Consider the following 19,871-nt stretch of genomic DNA (forward strand, 5'->3'; position numbering starts at 1 on the left):
TCTCAGTATAATGATTATTCAGATCATTGTCAGGACGCATCTACTTCCTGGATCTGTGGCATGCAAACGATAAACTTTATCACGGCACGGATTCTGAGTCCCAGCTTGTCAGTGGAGTAGGTGTGGTACTGTACCTCCAAGCAGAACCGCGTGCTGCTCTACGTAGCGTGGAAATGATTTGCCAGCCTTAGCTCCATGGCCCCACATGTATTATGGGAGGGACTGCTTTCCGGTCAAACTGGGGACCCAGACATCACACGGAACTCATTATGATGCAGCTTCATGCTTTAACTGACAACATTGTTTTCAAGTAACAGATACTACAAGGAGTAGAGGGAGCAATGATTGTTGTGCAATGTATCTGGCAGTATGGAAACTTTTCATCGTTGATGGGCTATAGGGAATGCAGTCGTAGATTAATCAGGAAAAAAATTGTCTCATACCCGATTCTGAGGGCTCCATTCTCATCATAAGATGTACCTGACACAGATGCATCGAATCGATGTACGGAACACTGACCTTAGGCCAACAATTTCTGTATGATAATTTCCACTGCCAAACGAGAGACCCGCACCAGCCACTCACGAAACGAGACCGAACGAATGCTTCAGAGCCAAGTAAACAAACATTTGTATGCAATAGTGAAGCGTCATTTTGTCAAGTTTTACGTCAGCAGACATGTACTTCTGCACGTCAAGCATTGCAGTGTGAGATGGTGGGATGCACACTGCCGTATGTAAGCAGAAACATTATAAAAATGCCACAACTGATAATGAGTAAAACAAAACACGTATTGTGAAATAAAAACACATGTTTGGTATTTGCAAAGACGGATTTCAAATAGCTTCAGTCATCATATCGCGCTCTCCTTAGCCGTCGGATTAGCTGAAAGGGAATAAGTGGACCTGCTTGACGGCACATTCACGTTTGTCCATAGAGCTGTTCTTCCTGTGGGAGTTCTGCTTTCAGCTGTCATACAGTCTTTACGGAGAATTATCGCAGATGTCACATCACCTAAAGCAGATAGGAAACTCCCTGGCAGGTCAGAGCCGTGTGTCGGATCCCCGACGTTTCAAGTGACTGCACCCTCCACTGCAGAGTGAGAATTCGCCCAGGAAGCAACTCCCGAGGCCTCTGGTCACTGCAGTGCCCATCCTTCCGGGAGCGCTGGTCCCGCAGCCGTGCAGGGGAGCTTCTGTGACGGCTGGAAGGCAGCGGCTGAGGTACTGGCGGAAGTAAGGCTGTGACGGCGGCTCTCGGTTCCTCCCTGCCTAGCTCGATGTCTATTTTTATAAGGACGTCATATTCGCCATTGACTTTAGAAATTGTTTTACAATTGCAGTTTCGGCCTTTTGAGCCATTTTCAAGTGGTAATGTGGAAGATTTTGCTTCAGCTCATGACAGACATGTCTACATGTCAGCGTCTAAAATCATCTATAATTCATTTGAACAAGTGATTCATATCCTTAACATAAATATCACATGTTCACTCTCTTACAATGCATACGAAATTCTTCTTTAAAGAAAGGAGGTATTCTGCGGCAAGCGCTGCAGCTCTGCTGTTTGCTGTGCCTGAAACCACTTAAAACGATATAGCAGCACAGAACGGAGTGGATGACCTGCAAGAAATAGTTATGATCGGTGTCTCACTCAAGTGCTCCGAAATCTAAAGATGAAATGTCGATGCGCTAAAATGCTAAAAAGACCAATGGGTTTGCGATTGTTTGCTGTGTTACAATGCATCCTTTAAAGAATGAAAAAGTTCCAGGTTTGTGTCCCAGTCTGGCACACAGTACTCATCTGCCAGGAGGTTTCTAATCCACTGCTGAGTGGAAATCCGCTCTGGATACTTTTAGCCGCGCGGGATTAGCCGAGCGGTCTGGGGCGCTTCAGTCATGGGGTGCGCGGATGGTCCCGGCGGAGGTTCGAGCCCTCCCTCTGGCATGGGTGTGTGTGTGTGTGTGTCCTTAGCATAATGTAGGTGAAGTAGTGTGTAAGGTTAGGGACTGATGACCTTAGCAGTTAAGTCCCGTAAGATTTCACACACATTTTTGGATACTTGTACGCTCTTGCATAAACTATACATTATAGGTTTTTAACTTTTAACCTCGCACCTTGTGTGCTACAGGCGGCCGCTGTTGAGTGAACGCCTGCTGGGCTATCAGCCGTGGAACCTCTCCTCTGACGACGACTTCAGTGCGCTGTGCAAGGAGCGGCAGCCAGAGGCGTCGCAAATGTTCAGCCTCGCTGACGATCTGTACGCCTTCCATCGTGTCTACTGGGCCACTACAGCTGAGTACATCGATTCAGTCTACGTAGATAGCTTGAAGATTGTAGGTAAGTTTAACACTGGGACCCGGCCACTTCAGGGTTATGCGCTGACAACTGTTCAGTTGTTCGAGGAATGAGATTCAAATACCCTTCTGAATATATATTTTTAGCTCTTGCGTGATTTCGCACGCCACGTATGATCTCTGTTGCTCTTCCAAAGTCAGTTTTTCGATTCTTCGGCAACTCTCCGTCTGGATCTATGACAAGCTAACTACTTCATTTCGATGTATTATTGACTTCTTCATTATGCAGGGACTAAAAAAGACTACGTAGACAAAATTTTGGAGTGTTTAGAGAAGATTAAAAAGAACAAATTTTATGTGACACAAATGTGACAGGTGTGATGTTTTAGAGACGTTACTCAAGTGCCAGCTGGGTGCTAATGATTGTGTAACACACTCGAAACAAGTGGGTGTCTCACAAATAATGTTTGCAGCCTCAGCCTAAGAGGCAACCACCTCACCTGGGGTGTCTGCCAGTGTCTCGTCTCCCTCCCGTAGGAGGCACGCAGCACCTCTAAAACAGTGCCCATCCCACAGCACTTTAAACACCGTCTGAACGCCAGTGCAGATAAGACCTTCATACGTGTGCGACACGTGCCTCATATAAAAAAGTGTTCCTCTTTATCTTCTATAAACACTCTAAAATTCTGTACATGTAGTTTTTTTCAGACCTAGTCTAAGGCTTTTTAAAAATGGCGAATGGTCTCTGAAACATAACGGCTACAGACAAGCTAATTTTCTGTCAATACTGTAACTGGTGTAGTGATCTAAATTTATCATGTGTGCTCCTAGCACGATACTGTTCGTATTTACTAATTTTGTTTGACGAATAATATTTCGATTTGTAACTGAACAGTTAATTGTATCAGATACGCTGTTAATATTATCCTTAGAAGTGTTAATACTATGAACTGTAGTAGGACTGAGGAAACACAGCTATCGCACCTGTCTGCTAAACAACTCTATTTGTTCGAATCACAATATTTTTTAAATTTATTATTTTATTCTCGTTGCTGGACTTTATCTCTTACTCGATCACCTATCCATCGTGCACCAGACATGAAACGAGTTGTAATAGTTTAATTCTCTCTTTGTACCTGCCTGATAGCTTCTTGTTCGGCAGGGAGTAACTCCATTTAAATGAGAGGAAAGTAGGACAGTGGGCTTGTGCTCTCTCAGCGGAAAAATTATTTATGCCTGCCGTTGTCACTCTTGGCCGCTTCAGGCAATCGAACTTGCAGGGTTTTCATTGGTAGTAAGCCGACAAATTAAGAAACTAAGGTGGTCGAAAAGGGTCACAACAGATAAGGAAGTAAGTTATCATAAGAATATCCGTATATTAGAACCAGGAACTGTAATACTGAGAAAAAAGGCTTTTCCAAAATTTCGGCTGTCGCCGATAATTTACTGCAGACAACCATAAGAATAATACTGGCAGATTAAAGGAAATACGCATTGTTAGCAAGTTACCAAACAAGCAGACTCTTACCCCATCTGTTGCTAGACTGAGCTGCACTCTGCAGCATGTCTATAATTATGACAGAAATTGTTATGGACACCGAGAACAAACGTGTGAGCTGTAGTTGATGTTTCAATTCCTCACGAGTGGCGGCAAGATATTAACGAATGAGCAGGGACAAGACCTTACAGAGTTATGGACCACTAGCTGTTTGTCTGGAAGCTAACTTTAAGCCCTACATTGAAGATATCTTCAGGGGCCGGCCGGTGTGGCCGTACGGTTCTAGGCGCTTCAGTCTGGAACCGCGTGACCGCTACGGTCGCAGGTTCGAATCCTGCCTCGGGCATGGATGTGTGTGATGTCCTTAGGTTAGTTAGGTTTAAGTAGTTCTAACTTATACTTGGTATATCTGAACACTTCTTAAATAAGGAGATGATTCAGAGGCTTCCTTTACCAGGATACAGGTTGGCTGGCAGCTTTTCGAGGAGCTCTTTGCGGTGTGGGGGAGTAGCCATGTATGTGAAAAACGGCATTCCATTTGAGTCAATTGATGTTTCAAAGTACTGCACAGAAAAGTTGTTTGAATGTTGTGCAGGTGAGGTTAAATTTAACGGAGCTAAACTTCTAACTGTTGTTATTTATAGATCCCCAGACTCCAATTTCACAACATTTTTGCTAAAGCTAGAGGAGGTTCTTGGTACACTTTATAGGAAATACAAAAAGTTAATTATATGTGGTGACTTCAATATTAATTGTATAATTGATTGTGCAAGGAAGAGGATGCTGGTAGACCTCCTTAATTCATATAATCTTATGCAAACCGTATTCTTTCCAACGAGAGTGCAAGGGAACAGTAGAACAACCATAGACAACATTTTTGTTCATTCCTCATTACTAGAAGGGCATTCTGTTAGCAAAAAGGTGAATGGCCTTTCAGATCATGATGCACAAATTTTAACTCTAAAAGATTTTTGTGCTGCAACACGTGTTAAATAGTCATCAGCTGTTTAGGAAAGCTGATCCAGTTGCTGTAGAGACCTTTGTAAACCTTATCAAGGAACAAGAGTGGCAAGATGTTTATAGCGCTGATACAGTAGACGATAAATATAATGCTTTTCTCAAGACTTTTCTCGTGCTCTTTGAAAGTTGCCTTCCGTTAGAACGTTCAAAACAGGGTACTAGCACAAACAGGCAGCCTGGGTGGCTGACTAGAGGGATAAGAATATCTTGTAGAACAAAGTGGCAATTATATCAAAACGTTAGAAACCATCAAAATCTAAATGCAGCAGCCCATTACAAACAGTATTGTAAGGTGCTTAAAAATGTTATTAGGAAGGCAAAAAGTATGTGGTATGCAGATAGAATAGCTAAGTCTCAGGATAAAATTAAAACCACATGGTCAGTTGTAAAGGAAGTGGCTAGTCTGCAGAGACAGGTCGAGGATAAAGAATCAGTGCGTAGTGGGAATGTCCGTGTTACTGATAAGTCGCATATATGTACAGTATTTAATAATCACTTTCTGAATATAGCAGGTGAACTAAATAGAAACCTAGTCCCAACAAGGAATCATATAGCGCTCTTAGAAAAAAGACAGGGATAATGTTGACAATTATAGACCTATTTCTATGCCATCGGTGTTTACTAAAGTTATCGAGAAGGTTGTATATGCAAGGTTACTGGAGCATTTAAATTCACATAATTTGCTGTCAAATGTTCAGTTTGGTTTTAGAAATGGTTTAACAACTGAAAATGCTATATTCTCTTTTCTCTGTGAGGTTTTGGACGGATTAAATAAAAGGTTGCGAACGCTAGGTGTTTTCTTTGATTTAACGAAGGCTTTTGACTGTGTTGACCAAAAAATGTTACTGCAGAAGTTGGACCATTATGGAGTAAGGGAAGTAGCTTACAATTGGTTCGCCTCTGACCTTAAGAACAGAAAGCAGAAGGTAATTCCCCGCAATACTGAGAGTGGTAGTGATGTTCAGTCCCAATGGGGCACTGTTAAGTGGGGCGTTCCCCAAGGGTCGGTGCTGGGGCCACTGCTGTTTCTTATTTATATAAATGATATGCCTTCTAGTATTACAGGTGATTCAAAAATATTTCTGTTTGCTGATGACACCAGGTTGATAGTGAAGGATCTTGTGTGTAATATTGAAACAGTATCAAATAACGTAGTTCATGAAATAAGTTCGTGGCTTGTGGAAAATAATTTGATGCTAAATCACGGTAAGACTCAGTTTTTTCAGTTTCTGACACACAATTCAACAAGAACCGATATTTTGATCAGACAGAATGGGCATATTATAAGCGAGACGGAACAGTTCAAGTTCCTAGGAGTTCGGATAGATAGTAAGCTGTTGTGGAAAGCCCATGTTCAGGATCTTGTTCAGAAACTAAATGCTGCTTTATTTACCATTAGAACAGTATCTGAAATAAGTGACACTACAACACGAAAAGTAGTCTACTTCGCATATTTCCATACGCTTGTGTCGTATTATTTTTTGGGGTAATTCTTCTGATTCAAAAAGGGTATTTTTGGGTGTTCGAGCTATATGTGGTGTAAGTTCGAGAACCTCTTGTCGACCCCTATTCAATAGTCTGGGAATTCTGACATTGCCCTCACAGTATATATTTTCTTTAATGTCGTTTGTTGTTACCAATATTAGCCTATTCCCAAGAGTTAGCAGCTTTCACTCAGTTAATACTAGGCAGAAATCCAATCTGCATATGGAATGCACTTCCTTGACTCTTGTGCAGAAAGGAGTGCAGTATTCTGCTGCATCCATTTTCAATAAGCTACCACAAGAACTCAAAAATCTTAGCAGTACCCCAAACACTTTTAAGTCTAAACTGAAGAGTTTCCTCATGGCTCACTCCTTCTATTCTGTCGAGGAGCTCCTGGAAGAGCTAAAAAATTAAGCAAATTCCAGTGTTACATTGTTGATTTTCTTTATTTAAGTTTACGACTTGTCACCTGAATATGTTTTTTTTTTTATATTTCATTTTATCTGTTTCTAATATCGTGTTATAATTTCATGTATTGACTCGTCCCATGACTATGGAGACTTCTCCTTAATTTGGTCCCACGGAAGAATAAATAAATAAATAAATTAAATAAAAAAAAACTTCTAGGGGACTGATGACCCATCGTGCTCAGAGCCATTTTATCTTCAGGGGAAAGTGGTCGTGATAATCCAGAGAGATCGGAGAGGTCGTGGCAGTTCGGTCGAGATGGGGGGGGGGGGAGGGGGGGGGGAAAGAAACTGGTGCGAATCTCTTCTGAGCACGTGGCGATGTTCGAAATGTTTTGCAACATCCAGCAGGCTGCTACAACGCCCCTGTCTGAAAGAGTTGCCATCGCCACTATTAAAACAGTGGAGCTTCTCTGCCGGCTTCTTTACGCATCACTGTCCAGCAGAACTAGATGCTTGCCCACAACAGACCAACGTATCAGGAACTGAGCCCTGATCTGTTGTCGCTGCCATTGTGTAAAATCAACTAAATCGCAAATCCAAGCCTACAGATCTCACAAACACTTCCTGTGTGACGACTATCTGACCCAGTATCGCAGATCCACCTGACCTATCCCAGTTACAAACAACAACACCCATCAGTAGGACGAAAAACCCGTCCAAGTTGCAAATTTTTATTTTTTATTCATTCGATGACTTGTTTCGGACCGAGACCCATTTTTAAATCACCATAACATAGTCGAAAACGGCATTTCCGAAGATGTCAATAACGTGCAATGAATATTTACAGCGCATACAGATAACTCATCGAATGAACAAAAACTTGGAACGGTTTTTCGTTCACTGATTACCAGAAGTTGCTGACCCAAACTACTGCAGCATACTGGAAGTTCGTAAAACCACCCATGTTAACTGTGCCAAATGTACAATCCTTGCACAGCTGCATCATCTACACAGCCTCAATTCGAATGATCTAATAAGTATAAAGTAAACGCATTATTCACGACACTAAACTTACATTCCGCATCCCAACAACTACATGCATTGCATCCTCACCATCAAAGATATTGAGTTCAGATCCACAGTTTTCTACACCGTCAGTCGAGCTCACCGTCATCATCCCAACAGTTTTTTGTGTCGCATCCCTAACATCCAGTTTAGAACCACTGTTTTCCACAACATTCACTCTCTTTCAACGTCCACATATCGTCCAACAGATGACGATAACAGCCACAGCCACCTTCCATTTTAACATCCAAGTCACCTATTCCAAAAAGCAATCCAACTTTATCTTCAGCCACACCAAAACATCAGCTTAAAACCTATACCTAACCTTGTTTCGCCGCATAAAACATCAAGACAAAGCAGCAGCATAGCATTCCATCCATATGTCTGTTCCATCAGCTCCAACGAGATCTTCATCACTCACATGTTATCTCAATGCTACAACTATACTTTAATGAAAATTGTTACAGTCTCGTAACACAGTCCCAGTCACTCTACACTCTACAAAGCACAGATAATTGCTACAACATACAATTAGATGGTACTGCCAATGGGTGCTTGTGAGACATCCTGATACCAGCACCTCATTCTGCAGAGCAGAAACCCTGGGAATGGTGGTACACATGAACAAAAACACTGCCACATTTTCCATAAACTGAACAATCTGTTGAAAAAGGATTCATTCTCCTCTCATCCATAACAACCACAGGTTACCAAACAACCTCAACAAGCCAGACTCAGTGCTTCATATCTTAAAGATATACTCACTGTATCTAATGACTGCTCGACAATTCAGTACATACAGTGTCACACAAATACGACCACCATATCTCTTGGTCCCAGTTTAAAATACTTGTCTATAACGCCACAAAACGAATTAAATATAGCATTTACAACACAAGACTATAAAGTCACACATTTTGTGAGTGTGTGGGTTGGTGCTATTCTGTCATTCTGCGTAACAGATTAATCTGAGATGTACCCTTTACCCTTTGGCCTCTGCAAGATGCAATTTCCACCCCCACACCACTACAGAAGTCAGACGGACACTCCTAACGTTCTAAAGAGAAATGCCTGAAAAACTTTCAGCAATAAATATCTTCTGGAGTCGTCCACTGTAAGGAAATGACACATAAAATTCACAAAATTTCTTACTTAACTAGTGGGATACTTGGGTACTGGAGTAGTGCTAGTTAGTGTAAGAAAAACATGAAAGTAACGAAAATTATTATTTATTTTGCAAAAATTCTGAGAAATCACAATAGCACTTTTAGTTATGAATTGAACACGTTATTTGTGGGTTCTTTTCAGAATGTGAAGTTACCTCTTAAGGATAGGATTCGCTAATGAAATTTCTATACAAAGTTTCAGATTGTTATTGACTTGGCAGAATGGCTGAGAGCCGCACCTACTCAACTTGAATAATTATCGGTTAGAATGTTGCTAGGTACGGTCGAGGCTGTCACGTGTGATATGCAGTGAAGGGTACTGTTGTGGAGGAAATGTGGGGGTCGCAAGAGCTGTAGCTGTGATGACTGCTGTCTGCGCCGCTCGCTGCCGACAAATAAGATAACTCTCGTTCTATCTGGATTGACCTTCGCCAATCAAACTCTCCCTGCGCCTTGATGAAGTCAAGGACTCCTATTCGCTCCTAGTCTATTGGCGTGGTACACCGGTCAGATAACCAGTCCACCGCGATGCCACTCAAAAATTCGCTCGCAAGCGTTTAACTATTACTCAGTCCGTTCACATCGCACAATAAGTGTGGCGGTGAAGACAGTGAACAACGCTTAATCGCAAGGACTCAATATACAGTTGCACTTCGATTCGCTCTCGACAGAGGTGCTCTCCCAGTGCAGTACTGAGGAGAGACTTGTTCCTCGCTCTTTGAGTACACGTACGAGCGCGCACGCTCTCGTTACGTGTTCTCGCTCCAGGAGCGACAACGGAATGGCCCCCTCTGCACGCCAGACGTGAAGGGGTATATCTTTCGATCTCTTCCATTACTCCTTCAGCTCAAGGCGTCAGAAATATCGTCTGCCAATCAGCATTGCTCTTCTAAAACGGGAGAATGACGTTTTGTTTAAGGCGACCAATCCGGAAATCTGTAGTATCGGTGTTTGGCGTTTGCTGTCTCCCTGTGAAAATCTCTGAAACTGCGTGCTATGTGTAAAGAATGCGTAGGCTAACCGCCCCCACACAATGTAGCGGAATTTGCTTTTAAGCCGAACACGGGGTCGTCCTTTCAATCGGGCTAATGCTGTCTGCTCTACAGGCGGTCACTGGCCGACGTAGATAGCTTGGGACCGGCCTCCTGGGGTGCAGTTGCCTCTCTCGAGCTAAAAGCTCCTGTGACCATCGAGTCTGGAATGTATGTGTGTACGCCAGCCTCGAGTATTTCAACCACAGTGCGCACTTGCGATTTATTAGTTATTTGCATATCATTTACATGAATTCATACAATACTGACTTTATCTTATCGAGTTTGGGCTCGAATGAAGCGCCTTGATGTGCAGAATATGATTGTGAGGGCGGAATATGTAAGCAATGAAGGAGATCACGACGCCTTACAATTTCAGGAAATTATTATGAGAGGCTGCTCATGACTCCATTACTTTCGACCTCTGGAAAAAAAAAAACCTCTTATTTCCTACTAGCTCTAGTCAAGTTGTGTGATATTATACTGTATGCAAGTTTATATCCCACGGCTCACCTATGATTTAAGGGTCTTTGTATACTAATCAAAACGTCATGGAACCCAGGTTCGAACCTCGCTACTGCTTAAATTTAGAATAAAAATCATCAGTAATGATGGATGGGCGGATAGAGCTTCAAGGAACTTTTTTCCACTGCTCCTAAAACCCTGAAGAGTCAGCAGTGCTCAAAGGCATGAGAATGCAGAAGGTAATGGGAACCACTGGTGTCTGTCCACAGGACATGTGGCCTGATATTGAAAAGTGGTACGATGACTCCTCCATTAGCGAAATACTCCGCACTAGTCGCACATTCGGATCTCTGGGAGGAAACTGGCAAGTGCCAGGTGTCCCAATGAATTATGTTTACTGTATAGCTCCTTGTCTGGCACACCATGCTTCTTTTGTTACTGTAGATCTTACTCAACAGCATATCTCCATCTGCCTCGGTAACTTCACCTCTTGGTGTAGCCTCTGCTACATCAAAATCACTTATGTTAAAAACCCAAGGAATTATTACAATAAACACCACCAATCATTTCTCTCACCCTAACTTCCACCATGGCACACATAAACATGACTGTGTGGTGGTACTCTCTTCAAAGGTAAGCTGGTTCGAATCCAGGTGATGGAAGAAGTTTGCATTGCTGGTATTTCCACAGTAATGGGAGGGGAATTGAAGCATAAAGTTTCTCATCACCAGACCTCATGTCAGTGTTCTACATTACACTACCTCTCCTCAGTGTATCATGATACACTGATGACGCCTGTGACACTGTTGAAGGTGACACATGTGGTGTCGACGATACTCGCCTGCAGCAAATCGTCAATCGAAAGCAGAGATGCTGTACACCTAAGCAGCATCGCCACCGCCTATGAGAAAGAAGTAGTAAGCCACTCCTCCTGTAGCTTCGAGGCGCCACACACGACAAGTATTTCCAGCTCTGCCAGTGCCTGGTACGAGTTCTCCCAGAGTCCAGCCTGAGTTCTGTTCTGTCTACGAGGGCATCAAAAGTTCCATGACGACTGCAGAGAAGCGACGAATTTCTCCCTTCAGAGTGCAGTGCCGGCGTAACTTCACTCAGTCAAGCCTAGGCCAAGCATGCACGTACAGAGAGTCGATGGGCAACAACAGACACATATTTGGCACAGTTGTAGTAAACGTTCAGTGCTCATCATGTGCAGACTTGCACTGTAATGCCGCTCAGTGTTTTCAGCAGCTCCTGTGTATTTGGACCCCAATTAATACCACACGTGTTCACGCAGCCACAGCCACGAGGAGCCAAAGATAAGTGTATTGCTTTCCAAACAATAAGGCGTTCTGATCATTGACTGTTTCATCTATCTACTTGTAAATTTATTAAAAGCATGAGACAACAACATGTGTGTCAGATGTGGATGTTAAGCTCTTAACGCATCCATTACAGTCATGTACTCTCAACAGATAACTCCGAGTCACAGTTCTCTCACAGTGCAAGGACAGTGCCCAATTATGTGGAGGAAGATAAGCGCTTGCAGTAAGACGGTGGACCTGCTGCTCCATTCCTCTTTGCTGACATGGGCAGAGGACTCTCACTTTCTCATATCTTGGAATAATGACGCATCCCCAGCTTACAACAAACTCAAATTAAGAAAACAGCAAACTCGACAATGTGGGGATTCCATCATCCAGCCATCCTCTGTACTTGGAAAAAACCCACTGAACAAGGCGATGCTGAGGTAAGCTGGTGGCTACAAACTTGATTTTCGACCAAATTTAGTTTCTCTGTGATGTCCCTACACAGCTTAAGGTGAATGACACGAGGGTTCCTATGGATTGACGCAGCTGTCCTGCTTCCCTGTTCTTCACAATTCTGGGTTATGCTCTAATAGCTGTTTCACCAACAGGACGTTAACCCCTGATCTTGTTTCTTCCTTCGTCTTTCCAAAAACCTTAATTTCCCCAGTGTTACTTCCGCCAATATAGCTTGGATCTCAGCTCTCTCAAAAATTTACCATTCCTTACAGTCTTAGAACACCTTGCATTCTGTATCATATTCGCCGTCTCAGACGCAACCTCTACCAGCTGATTACATTGCCCTCTCTTCTGAGGTTCCTCAGACTTTGTCACAAATTGTAAACGTCCCATAAACGTGGGAAACAAAAGCAATTTTTCTCGCCTATCCTCTGGATTCCTAGGCTTCTGGTGCGCCTATACCAACACGTCATACCCATCCTTCACTTGCCCGCCCCTTCTGTATCCTATTCGAGCGGAACTTCAGCTGGCTGGTTCTTCCTGTTCCAGAATAGTATGTAGACACTTACTACTCCAACCAGCTATAATCCTATAGTCTACGCCTCTTCAATATGTAGATGATCCCGCTTCCAGCCTCCTGACCACTGTCATCCCTCCCTCACACCTCCCTCTACCCTCATCAACTTGTCAATCATACTTCCCAGCCCACTCCAACACCTTGAATACATACACCCTTTCTGGCCGGCACCTGCATCATACTGTATTACCCTCGTAGTAGTTATTGGGAACTGACTGCCAGTGACTTGCCAGAAGAAAGAGCCTTATCTTCACCATAGCACCATCATCAACTTCAATGTACATGTGTTTATGTAGAGACGCTATGGCTTTTATTTTTTTGAAACCTATCATTTTATTCATTCTCCCATAAAAGCTATACTGGCCTAACTTCGATAGGCTGAAGAGGAGCAAAGTGTCCGAAGCTTGCGCACCACACGATAATGTGGTGGGAGTGGAATGAATAACAAAGAAAATGGAGTGTCTACGACAAAGTCGTGCATTCGGCCTTTCACAGAATGTGCCTGTGTATAAGAATCTTTCAGAACTTATTCGTCTTACTGGGTATACATTTGCGCTCAACACGCCAATGAACCTTACAGGGTGAGTCACCTAACATTACCGCTGGATATATTTCGTAAACCACATCAAATACGGACGAATCGATCCCACAGACCGAACGTGAGGAGAGGGGCTAGTGTAATTGGTTAATACAAACCACAAAAAAATGCACGGAAGTATGTTTTTTAACACAAACCTACGTTTTTTTAAATGGAACCCCGTTAGTGTTGTTAGCACATCTGAACATATAAACAAATACGTAATCAACGCCGTTTGTTGCATTGTAAAATGTTAATTACATCCGGAGATATTGTAACCTAAAGTTGACGCTTGAGTACCACTCCTCCGCTGTTCGATCGTGTGTATCGGAGAGCACCGAATTATGTAGGGATCCAAAGGGAACGGTGATGGACCTTAGGTACAGAAGAGACTGGAACAGCACATTACGTCCACATGCTAACACCTTTTTATTGGTCTCTTTCACTGAAGCACATGTACATTACAATGAGGGGTGAGGTACACGTACACACGTGGTTTCCGTTTTCAATTACGGAATGGAATAGAGTGTGTCCCGACATGTCAGGCCAATAGATGTTCAATGTGGTGGCCATCATTTGCTGCACACAATTGCAATCTCTGGCGTAATGAATGTCGTTCACGCCGCAGTACATCTGGTGTAATGTCGCCGCTGGCTGCCAAAATACGTTGTTTCATATCCTCTGGGGTTGCAGGCACATCACGGTACACATTCTCCTTTAACGTACCCCACAGAAACAAGTCCAGAGGTGTAAGATCAGGAGAATGGGCTGGCCAATTTATGCGTCCTCCACGTCCTATGAAACGCCCATCGAACATCCTGTCAAGGGTCAGCCTAGTGTTAATTGCGGAATGTGCAGGTGCACCATCATGCTGATACCACATACGTCGACGCGTTTCCAGTGGGACATTTTCGAGCAACGTTGGCAGATCATTCTGTAGAAACGCGATGTATGTTGCAGCTGTTTGGGCCCCTGCAATGAAGTGAGGAGCAATAAGGTGGTCGCCAATGATTCCGCACCATACATTTACAGTCCACGGTCGCTGTCGCTCTACCTGTCTGAGCCAGCGAGGACTGTCCACGGACCAGTAATGCATGTTCCGTAGATTCACTGCCCCGTGGTTTGTGAAACCCGCTTCATCGGTAAACAGGTAGAACTGCAACGCATTCTCTGTTAATGCCCATTGACAGAATTGCACTCGATGATTAAAGTCATCACCATGTAATTGCTGATGTAGCGACACATGAAACGGGTGAAAGCGGTGACGATGCAGTATGCTCATGACACTACTTTGACTCAGTCCACCGGCTCTCGCAATGTCCCGTGTACTCGTGTGTGGGTTCATGGCAATAGCAGCTAACACACCAACTGCACCCGCTTCTCCTGTGACGGGCCTGTTACGGACCCGTTTGCGTGCTACGACCATACCTGTTGCATACAGTTGGCGGTAGCTATTTTGCAATGTGCGGCACGTTGGATGCTCTCTGTCCGGGTACCGTTCTGCATACACCCTGCAGGCTTCAGCTGCATTTCGTCGACACTCGCCATAGATGAGTATCATCTCCGCCTTTTCAGAATTCGAATACACCATGGTCACAGTTCCTACAACACTACACTATCACAGACGTCTGGTAACACGGTGTACTACAGTTGGTCTGCGTGCGAAGACGAATGCAGAATAACAATAGCAGCAAGCGCTACATGCGGACACTGCGACAGCTAGACCAAACCACAACAGTGCACTACAGCCACACTCGTAAACACGGTCGTCATCGTAAACATGTCCCTGCAGATGCTGCTCGCCAACCGTGGCCCGTGTTTGTTACAAGACGCAACTGAATGTCGGAGGTTTCAAGCGTCAACTTTAGGTTACAATATCTCCGGATGTAATTAACATTTTACAATGCAACAAACGGCACTGATTACGTATTTGTTTATATGTTCAGATGTGCTAACAAAACTAACGTGGTCCCATTTAAAAAAAACGTAGGTTTGTGTTAAAAAACATACTTCCGTGCATTTTTGTATGATTTGTATTAAACAATTACACTAGCCCCTCTCCTCACGTTCGGTCTGTGGAATCGGTTCGCCAGTATTTGATGTGGTTTACGAAATATATCCAGCGGTAACGTTAGGTGACTCACCCTGTATACATTGGATGATGTGTAGCATATCAATATCATTCTCCTTTGATTTGTACTCTGAACAGGAATAGTGCTCGAGGAAAACGACCATCAGGACTTCTCAGAATGCAGTAGGTAAAGCCGTCATCAAGGTGAAGCCTGGTTTGGTCACCACAGTGCTTTCCTACTGCAGGTTGTCGTCACTCGCCGTCTTCCTACTTTTGAACTAACTTACCCAGTTAATAATTGTGGGACAAAGTTAATTATTGGGTCTCCGAACAATTCTACAGTTCCAAAATTTTCGATTTCCATAAATCAGAGGTGAAAGAAGAGATAAGTGACAGAAGGAATCTCGGGAGCAATGCCTGAATCCCAAATCTCTGGAGTTGTAATCCCACATTCATCCACTCAGCAGCTGAGGCATATATATCCCAATTGCATTTATTGCTGCATCATTATCATTACACAAGGTACGAATGAGACGAAGTAATTACATTTTTGCGTGTTTTTGAATGTATGCAAACAGAGTATTAACAGTAAATCGTTCATTGTGGTAAAGGTACTTCCAAAATCGTCAGTTATTGTATTTTGTTGTGCTATTTCTCGACTATCTCGTGCTAACGAAACTAACTGGTGACAAATATGCTCCATCACTTTTTTTTTTACGCTGCGTGATGGGGTCACTAAGTTCACGGAGGAAAGTGAAATATCACAAAGACGAGAATTCACCCTCCATCCTATTTCTATGTACAGGACGCCTATGGAGTTAAGTCAAAAGAGTATATTCTATATGGACGTAGTTAGATATAAAAAAAAATACGTATCCAACGGATCAGTGTATGGACGATCACACCTTCCTCAGATATCTATGTGTCTCGCTGTCCCCCTTGCTTTATTGCGGATCGTTCTAGTAATTCTGCTTAGAAAGACTTCCTCAACACTTGTGTCAATTTTCCATTAATCTTTCAACGTTGAGCCACATGAGGCTTTATTATTCTTCATATTCAGTTATTTGCGTGGTAAGATCAAAAGTTTGTCATGACGATTTCAAAAGGTTGTTGAGGTGGTAATGTTGGGATTTCGTGGTAACCATTTTAATGTGGCTTTAAATGCTGCAGAACCAAATACAATCCGAGAATAAGTTGTTCATTAAGAAACCCACACAGCTGAACAACAACACGAGACTCAAGCTCCTTCCTTCTACAACCACACAAGATCCGTGATTGCCTTGTCATGGAGCTGAGATACTGAAAACTTCTGTTGTACAGAGAAATGGAAGTTCCCATTCATGTAAGCTTCAAAAGAATGTGGTCCTAACAGGTATTCTGATCACACAATGGCCCACATAAGGTGAGGTAGGTTCCTTTCCAACTCTTGCTGATAATGGGTACTTTCCTTAGACAAGAAAACAATATTTTTCCTGAGCAAACAGTGGTATATGGCACATTTATAAGTAAACAACAGTCTTGAGCGAGACATGGCACAAGTCGCCACAACAAAGTACGGTAGGTTACAAATCGTTGCTCCACACTACTGTCAGATAATTCAGTAACAAACATGGGCCTAAATCCTTTCGTGTTCGTATTTTTTCAGTGTGGTCGTGCATTGTTGAAGAAGATGCTTGAAGTCCAACTGCTCTTTTGCAAATGATTTTCATTGGAGACTGCTCATCTGATTAAGAGTGGGTGACACACGTTTCCTGTCACTTTTTATTGCCTCCAATATCTGGTCTGTCTTTGAGACAGCCTAAAAATACAGGACATTTATCTCAATCAGGCATGGCTACTTTACGAGGGGGACTGAGGCAAATGGTCTCATCATGCCTTACATAGTTTTTCCTATCTGCGGACGTTCATGAACCCACGAATCTTCCACTAATCCCTCCTTTACAAGATGGATTCGGAACTCAAAGACTGCAGTGCTGAAACAAAAATATAATTCTGATAACATTGTTTTTTTCCATGCAGGACTATCAATAAAACCTATTTACTTCCTTATTTTTACTATGTCAAGAGCGATGCAGGGACTTCTTGGGCACCCTGTAGATGAAATAGACGTGCATAGTAACAATGATACCTGTCTTTGTTAATACTCTGCCGGCCGAAGTGGCCGTGCGGTTAAAGGCGCTGTAGTCTGGAACCGCAAGACCGCTACGGTCGCAGGTTCGAATCCTGCCTCGGGCATGGATGAGTGTGATGTCCTTAGGTTAGTTAGGTTTAAGTAGTTCTAAGTTCTAGGGGACTTATGACCACAGCAGTTGAGTCCCATAGTGCTCAGAGCCATTTGAACCATTTTTTTGTTAATACTCTTACTTTGTGTTGACATGCCGCCTTACATACTTCTGGGTAACTGAACCTGGATAATGTGGGTAAACGACGCCCGGGCTCGTCATCCAGAGAAGACTTTGGATTCAGCTGCCTGCAGTGTACGGCCACCACCTACTTGCTGTCGTTTTCTTGCAGACGAGGAGTGGCAGCTGGAAGACAGAAGCCACGATACGCTCTCCGTGGGCACTGACTGCGTGCAGCTGTTGGTGAACGCCCTGGACCACCCCACGTGTCCGCTGGAAGACCTGCCACTGGAAGCCGTGAAGCAGCGCGAGCAGTGCCGCGAGCAGCTGTGGGACGACGTGGTGCAGAGGTCGCCCCACATACCCGTCACCAGCTACCTGGCCTACACGCAGAGGATAAACGTCAACCTCTGCCTGCTGGCCTGGATGGCGGTCAACTCGTACAGCATTTGTCAGGACGTCCCGTTTAGCATGATACAGTCCGTGCACGATGCTCGCTGCTATTTCGAGAGTCCCGACGATCAATCATGTCTGCAGTCGAACGCTACAGACGCCATCTGCTCTGTTTCCAGAGCTATTCTGTTGCTAAAGTGTCGCGACTTTTCCTCCATTAGGATTTCCCAAAATTGTACGTTCACTAATTCCGTTTCTGGATTATACCATAGTAGTCGCAGTGTACTGTATCAAAAGGTAACAGAACAAACACTGAACTACAAAAACAGTTTGAACAACGCCACCTTGAAATACAAGGAATTCAAAATCGACAGCTTGAAGCCTTTAGAAATCTCATTTGTACTGGTAAATATAATTTTCCGTTTTTCGACTGCCGGAGTATACTTGTACCTTCCCCAGTTACGCAACTTGCCTGGAAAGATATTCTTGTCCTTTCAGATCACGTGCATAACCCAGATCCTGTGTTCTGAGGTCGTGTATCGTATGGCAGGCGTCCCTGACTTACCTACAGCAGTGCTGATAGACAGCGCCCTCACACTTCTCAGCTGTATCTGGCTGAACTCATTCTGCTACCAGATGTATGCTTGTGTTCGCCATCTCAGGCTTCCTGACCAGCTACTACCTGCTGAACTAAGCCAGTTATTCTGTCGTGAGGTGCTGTGTGTGTTTATACCGTGGAGTATAGTATGTGTGGCAGCTGTTGCTTTGGAAAAGACGAGTAAATATTACCTGATCTACAGTCGTATAGTAGTCCTTGCAGGGATTTCACTGTCTGTGGCATTCAACTTGGTTTGTCTGGGACTGATTGGATACATGTACCTACGTACTCGGTGCTCCATGCGGCAACTCAAAATTGTTGATAACAAGAAATTTGCCTCAAAGAAGCAATGTCTTTTTATGTCAGTTAAGGCCATTATAATAAGTGGAACAGGAATTATTATTAGAATTGGGTTCCACCAGGCTCAGGGAATAGCGCAGTTAGTGTACTATATGCATCTAGTTACGATGGTGCAAGGACCAGTGCTCTTTGTGTGTTTCGTTTGCAATGGAACGACGCTCCCCATACTGAAGAACAGGATACTTCTTTGGTGGAACCCAACCAACATCCCTGCAGGTCTAGAGCTGTGTTCGGCAGCCGAGAGGAATCTGGCCAGGAGAAACAATGAACAGTCTCCCTTTTCAGAATCCTCGCTGTAGCCTCCTTCAGTATTTTTCGCAAATAACTGTCTCCACACTACATTGCATTAAGCCCAGCAATAAAAATGGACTCTACCTGGTATGACAATATTAAATGTCATTAAATCTGATATCGTACAGCCAGTACTTCTCTTTCCTAACGTCTCCTTCATTTATAGCTGTGTGCTTATTTGTGAGTGGTAGCCTCTCTCTACCTATTGTAATGCACTACTTACTAAAATTGTTGGGAAATGCTTCGTGTATACAATAGGCTGCGTCAATCACACAGCCTGTTATGTACAAGGAAAACGCAGCACGTTGTCGGAGGAATTCCCGTTCGTCAGTGTCATCTACCGTGGCGATGGTGCATTTCTGGACACATCTTCGTAGGACGTTTTTTCTCCGTTTTCCTTCGAGGATCTGTCTTTACAGTTTGTCGGTTTTATTAATGTATAATGTATGATATTAGTATATAACA

At 43.5% G+C, this 19,871-nt stretch overlaps 1 protein-coding gene across 2 annotated transcripts in view; it reads left to right on the forward strand.

Moving 5' to 3' along the window:
- Nucleotides 1-19,533, forward strand: part of LOC126212965 (uncharacterized) — a 97,152-nt gene extending 77,619 nt beyond the window's left edge. For both annotated transcript variants that reach the window (XM_049940490.1, XM_049940491.1), the window contains exons 6-7: nt 2,129-2,337; nt 17,937-19,533. In XM_049940490.1, the coding sequence (XP_049796447.1) occupies nt 2,129-2,337; nt 17,937-19,414 (1,687 nt within the window). In that variant the 3' untranslated portion in view covers nt 19,415-19,533. The remainder of the gene's footprint in view (nt 1-2,128; nt 2,338-17,936) is intronic.
- The last annotated feature ends 338 nt before the right edge of the window (nt 19,534-19,871 follow it).

Source organism: Schistocerca nitens, chromosome 11, assembly GCF_023898315.1.
Source record: "Schistocerca nitens isolate TAMUIC-IGC-003100 chromosome 11, iqSchNite1.1, whole genome shotgun sequence".
Classification (NCBI taxonomy): domain Eukaryota; kingdom Metazoa; phylum Arthropoda; class Insecta; order Orthoptera; family Acrididae; genus Schistocerca; species Schistocerca nitens.